General features: G+C 39.1%; 1 protein-coding gene across 1 annotated transcript; it reads left to right on the top strand.

Moving 5' to 3' along the window:
- Positions 1-714: 714 nt before the first annotated feature.
- Positions 715-3,521, top strand: LOC118564714 (sentrin-specific protease 2-like). Its single transcript, XM_036143554.1, has 9 exons — positions 715-998; positions 1,202-1,320; positions 1,409-1,531; positions 1,808-1,873; positions 1,949-2,037; positions 2,177-2,282; positions 2,384-2,489; positions 2,919-2,980; positions 3,134-3,521. The coding sequence occupies exons 2-9, from the start codon at positions 1,303-1,305 to the stop codon at positions 3,227-3,229; spliced, it is 666 nt and encodes a 221-aa protein (XP_035999447.1). The 5' UTR covers positions 715-998; positions 1,202-1,302; the 3' UTR covers positions 3,230-3,521.
- The last annotated feature ends 2,328 nt before the right edge of the window (positions 3,522-5,849 follow it).

Raw genomic sequence — 5,849 nt, 5'->3', positions numbered from 1 at the left:
TTACTTTCTCAAGATTGACAGCAGCATAGAGGATGTAGTGGCATCTGAGGAGTTAGCACAGGATATAAAGGAACAGACGCTACTCTTCGAGAAAGTCCGGAAACATCTTGACGAGGGACATGAAAAAACCAAAAGGAAAAATAAGTCTGACAGCAAACAAGTTTTCGAAGTTGGGGAGAAAGTATGGAGACAAAATGTCAGAAGCCAACAAAGAAAAGGGGGGAAGCTGGATAGAAATTACATTGGCCCATATATCATCACAGCAATAAAAGGAAAAAGTGCTGATCTGCGAGATGAGAAAGGGAATGTATTTAGCAAAATTAGTACAGATCAGCTCAAGTTGGTTGTTGACAGCACACCCAGGGTGCCTCACAATGATCCACAAGCAAGATATACTGTCCCTGCAGCTCCACCACAGCCTACGAAGGCCTGTTCGGAGCCAGCAGCAGAAGTACTAACACCAAGTCCAGTGACTCCACCACAGCCTACGAAGGCCTGTTCGGAGCCAGCAGCCGAAGTACTAACACCAAGTCCAGTGACTCCACCACAGCCTACGAAGGCCTGTTCGGAGCCAGCAGCCGAAGTACTAACACCAAGTCCAGTGACTCCACCACAGCCTACGAAGGCCTGTTCGGAGCCAGCAGCCGAAGTACTAACACCAAGTCCAGTGACTCCACCACAGCCTACGAAGGCCTGTTTGGAGCCAGCAGCAGAAGTACTAACACCAAGTCCAGTGACTCCACCACAGCCTACGAAGGCCTGTTCGGAGCCAGCAGCCGAAGTACTAACACCAAGTCCAGTGACTCCACCACAGCCTACGAAGGCCTGTTCGGAGCCAGCAGCAGAAGTACTAACACCAAGTCCAGTGACTCCACCACAGCCTACGAAGGCCTGTTCGGAGCCAGCAGCAGAAGTACTAACACCAAGTCCAGTGACTCCACCACAGCCTACGAAGGCCTGTTTGGAGCAAACATACACAACGGCTGTTGTTGAGAAATGTAAGAATGTTTTTGCCTCTGATTTATAAAAATACCTATATCTAATCATGTTGTACACGTAATTCTCATCAGCTACCATAATCATGCATTTAGGTATGCCTTTGTTTTGCAGGGAAAATGTGTGTGTTGTGGCACAACAGTTTGTTGCTTGAGTAGCAGCTGCATCCTTTATTGACAGTTGTGTTTCTTTATATTTTCGATAGATGTCCAGGAAGCATGGGAAGGAAATGTTTCTCATGTTCTCCTATCAAAAATCGGGCCCTATAAATTATATTATTGGGACATTTCTCAAATTGGGCCAAACATGGAGCTGGAAAGTGAGGTACAATGTACTCCTCATAACTTTAATTTTTTTTGTTAGTGACATAACTAAATGCATTTTGCTAAATCTATGCAAATTTCCTTTACAGTCTATTAATGCATATATGGATCTATTAGTGCGTGGGCACAATTGTACCAGCAGCGAAAAAGCTGCTCTGATAGACTCCTTTGCAATGACTGCTATTTGGAGTGGAAAATCCCCAAGGCTCAAGGTCTGTATAACCTAACAACATATTTTGGACATACTCACAAATGCAGAGTAATTTTACTTCATTCATGATCTTTCTATATTAAGTTAATGATTTAAGTTTTTGAAATGCAAGGAATAACCTGTTAGAAATAAGAATGTAAGTAAAAACTGTCTTGAGCAAATACTTTTTTTCAATTCAAGGGTTTTCTTTATTTTAATTTTTTGAGTTTTATTCTTTTAACAGCTGAATTTGTAAAACCATGTTTTGTTTATTTTTTTAATGTTTTATGTTTTTCAGATAAAACCTATGGAGCATGAAGTTGTACTGGGGATTATAAATGACCACCACCACTGGAAATTAGCAGTAAATGCCACTTTAGACACATTACAACAACACTGTAATAGTATTGTTTATTTTAATTAATTCTTGCTTTTAAAGGTCATTTATCCCCATGGAAAGAGATCCCTGCTCCTGGATCCACTGGGGGAGTCCAAAAGAGACATCAAACAATGTTTGGAAACAACAAGGTAAGGAAAACCACCCCACACGGAGGCACGCATGCATCATTCATTCATTCATTCATTCATTCATTCATCCATCCATCCATCCATCCATCCATCCACCCACCCACAGACAGATAGAATGTTTTATTGTATGTTTTTGTAGGGCATTCATGAGAAATAAAGGATGCAAAGTCTCCAGATGGACATGTGGCACTGTTCAGCATCCAGTACAGACAGACAGCACTTCATGTGGTGTGTTTGTATTGAAAGTATGTGCTTTCCCCCCTAATCATCATTATATGCATTGGCTAATTTGAATTTGTATATATTGAAAATTTTAAATTTTGTATGTGTTATCTTGGAATGTCAGTTTGCAGAAAAACTCCTTAGACGAGAGGAAATGTTTTTTCAAACAAACCCCACTGCCATTAATGAACTTAGAAGGGAAATTGCTGTCAAACTTCTTCTACGGACAGGTAATTTATATGCTACAAAGAAATGTGTGATACTAGCATGATATTTAAATTTTTTGTACATCTTTGTTATTCAATAGCTTTCGGAGCTCTTACATTAGTTTGTAAAACACCAGAGCTCATAAAAATGATGAATTCTTTAAATAATTTCTAGTCGCACGTGTCAAAGAACAAAATGAAGTATTTATGTATACACATAAAAAGTATTGAGCCATCCTAAAACATTATCGACAAAGTAAAACAACAACTTTGGAAACAGTAGGAACACATCACGGTAAACATTGCATGTATACATGCATCATACTTTTTCAAAAGAAAAATAAATATTATGCCAATTTTCCAAATATTACCAATCACCAAAAATTATGTTATATTATATCACAGATCTATAGATTAACTATGCATTCTTTGTTTTGTTTTCACGATTAACAGATAACCTTTCGGACATTTGTTGTTACTGTGGGGAAGAGGAACATGAAAACGATTTTAACTGGGTAAAACCATAAACTAATGTAATCTTACAATAAACAATTTGGAAATTTTTTGGTAAACTTTGATCTGTGGTTGTGATGTTTTAAGGATTTTTCCAAACATGTGTAAGCACCACGCATGCTGAAAGTGTTTTACATGTACTTTTTATCCCCCAGATACAGTGCGACGTTTGTCTTCGCTGGTTTCACCAGTTGTGCATGCAAAACCCACCACCTGAGAAGGCCTTTGTTTGTCCTGCTTGTGTTTATTAGAAACATGTTCAGTAGTTCTGACATTTTTGTATATAGTTTATATGAATAAATAAACACTACAGTTGTTGAAACTTTGAGAATTTTTTGGCATTTCATGGAGATGCCGTTATAACTCACATAGTTTAACCTTTCTTGGTGCTCTGTAAGTAGTTAATACATTTTTGGCCGACAGAGGAAGGCTTGATGCCACCTTTGCTACAGTACTACGTCAAAAAAACATTGTTACATTTCTAAATGTTTGACCTGTAAACACTGAATACATGTTCTGGCAGGCTGGATCTGATATTTTTTGTATCCCCTTGTAAATGCTTCATTTAAAGAGCTAACAGCTTCAAATTTTCTGCAGTTGTTGGTGATTATAAGAGATGTTTATGTGTCAAAACTCAAGAATGTGGGCTACTCTTAGTCCATTTTGGAAGGGGATACATATTCTGGCAGGCTGGACCCCGATATTTTTTGTATCCCCTTGTAAATTCTTCATTTAAAGAGCTAACAGCTTCAAATTTTTTCCAGTTGTTGGTGATTATAAGAGATGTTTATGTGTCAAAACTCAAGAATGTGGAAAACTCTTAGTCCATTTTGGAAGGGGATACATATTCTGGCAGGCTGGACCCCGATATTTTTTGTATCCCCTTGTAAATGCTTCATTTAAAGAGCTAACAGCTTCAAATTTTTTCCAGTTGTTGGTGATTATAAGAGATGTTTATGTGTCAAAACTCAAGAATGTGGGCTACTCTTAGTCCATTTTGGAAGGGGATACATATTCTGGCAGGCTGGACCCCGATATTTTTGTATGCCCCTGTAAATTCTTCATTTAAAGAGCTAACAGCTTTATATATATATATATATATATATATATATATATATATATATATATATATATATATATATATTATGTACATACAGAAGACCCTATTCCTCAACGCAACCTGAGGTTGCATGTCTTCCTCTCTCACATACCCCCTTTCCTGTCAGCCTGCTTTTAAAAAATAGCCACTAGTGCCTCAAAAACCCAGTAAAAAAATGCAAGGATAAATACTCACATCCTAAAGATAGCAGTGTAAATTTAAATATGAAACCACTGTCGCTTCATGCATGCTCAGTATGAGGGATTGCTGCAAAGCCATCGACAATGCAGACGACTGTCCACTGTGGCTCTACGCTCTTTCAGGAGGAGTGAATGCTGCTTGGAGAGACTTGATGCAACCTGCTGGGTTTCCTTAGAGAAGAAACTTTCAGACCAAACTGTGTGGTCAGCACTTATAACAATGGGCTGCAGTGCTTGAAATCAATAAAACGTTTAATGTGAAGTCCAAATATTTTAAACACCCTATTCTAATAAAATTGAAATGAAATAAAAAAAATTAAACTCCTCATATATTGTTGTATTTTTTTAAAAAGCGACATCTTTTTTTCTTAATATGGCTCTTGGTTGAATTAAAATATCATTAGATCTGATAATTTTGGTAGTAACTTTATTCTGTGTTCATTTGATCACACTTGGAATCAGCTTTATATGATCCATTCATGCTGGTCTATCTCAAAAATACAAATAAACGAACAAGTAGACAGCTGTGATGGACTCAGGAAGGTGGGTTTTTAGTTTCAGCAGACAGACAATGCGACAATCTAATGACATAAAGCTAATATTTTTTAATATATTCTTGACACATCTGGAGATGACCACAGAGCGTGTTATACTAAGTGATCAGTCTAGTTTTAAGCGACATATCAATCCCTTACGATCGCACTAACAAGTGTTACATTTTGAATTTTAACGGGACTATTCCTATATTTCGTTAAGAGAAATAAAACATCTTGATTTTCACGCCGAATTGGCTGGAAATGAGGCGGAGTTGACTGTATACGTTCAGCAAGCCGAATGCGCGCTCCCGACGCAGGGGATACACATTCTGGCGGGGATAACTAGTTTGGCACGACACCGGCGGTGCGCGAACCCCGCCCGCCGGCCAGAGCCGCGGCGGTGAGCGAACCCCGCCCGCCGGCCAGAGCCGCGGCGGTGGCCAATAGGCCGGAGTGCGCATGGCTGCGAGGGCCGATCGACGCCGCTTGCGGCTTTAACATCCTTCATATGCGGCCTGTCAGCGTACCTCGAGTCGCTGTTGCACGTTCCATAACAACAATGTTTAAAAACCATGGTTAGGAGACGTCTTAGACTTAGAAAAAGCAGTCGTTTTACCGAGTAAAACCAGGGTAACTACAGCGAAAGAGTTATTAGTGCAATGGAATGTTACTGCTTCATGTCATACATCACACGTCACGGCATGTTCCTACAACGAACTTGGATCAATAGTGACTCGACTCGGACTCGACTCGGATTTTTTTTTTAATGACTTGGACTTGACTCGGACTTGAACACTGGTGACTCGAACCTGGACTCGGACTCGAGGCATAGTGACTTGACTACAACACTGCTGACAAGTACAGTAAACCGAAAACCTGTGTTATGGACTGCCCAAACAAGTCATACATAAAACAAAATTCACAACAAAACTAAAGTTCATCCCTATTGCCTTATAATCATAAATTTACTCAAATACATTATAGGGTGAATGTATGTATGACAATGACGATGGTATCACAAACTTACTTAATAAAT

The sequence above is a fragment of the Fundulus heteroclitus genome, chromosome 12, assembly GCF_011125445.2.
Source record: "Fundulus heteroclitus isolate FHET01 chromosome 12, MU-UCD_Fhet_4.1, whole genome shotgun sequence".
In the NCBI taxonomy this organism is placed as follows: Eukaryota; Metazoa; Chordata; class Actinopteri; order Cyprinodontiformes; family Fundulidae; genus Fundulus; species Fundulus heteroclitus.
This window is presented reverse-complemented; position numbering and strand designations above follow the sequence as displayed.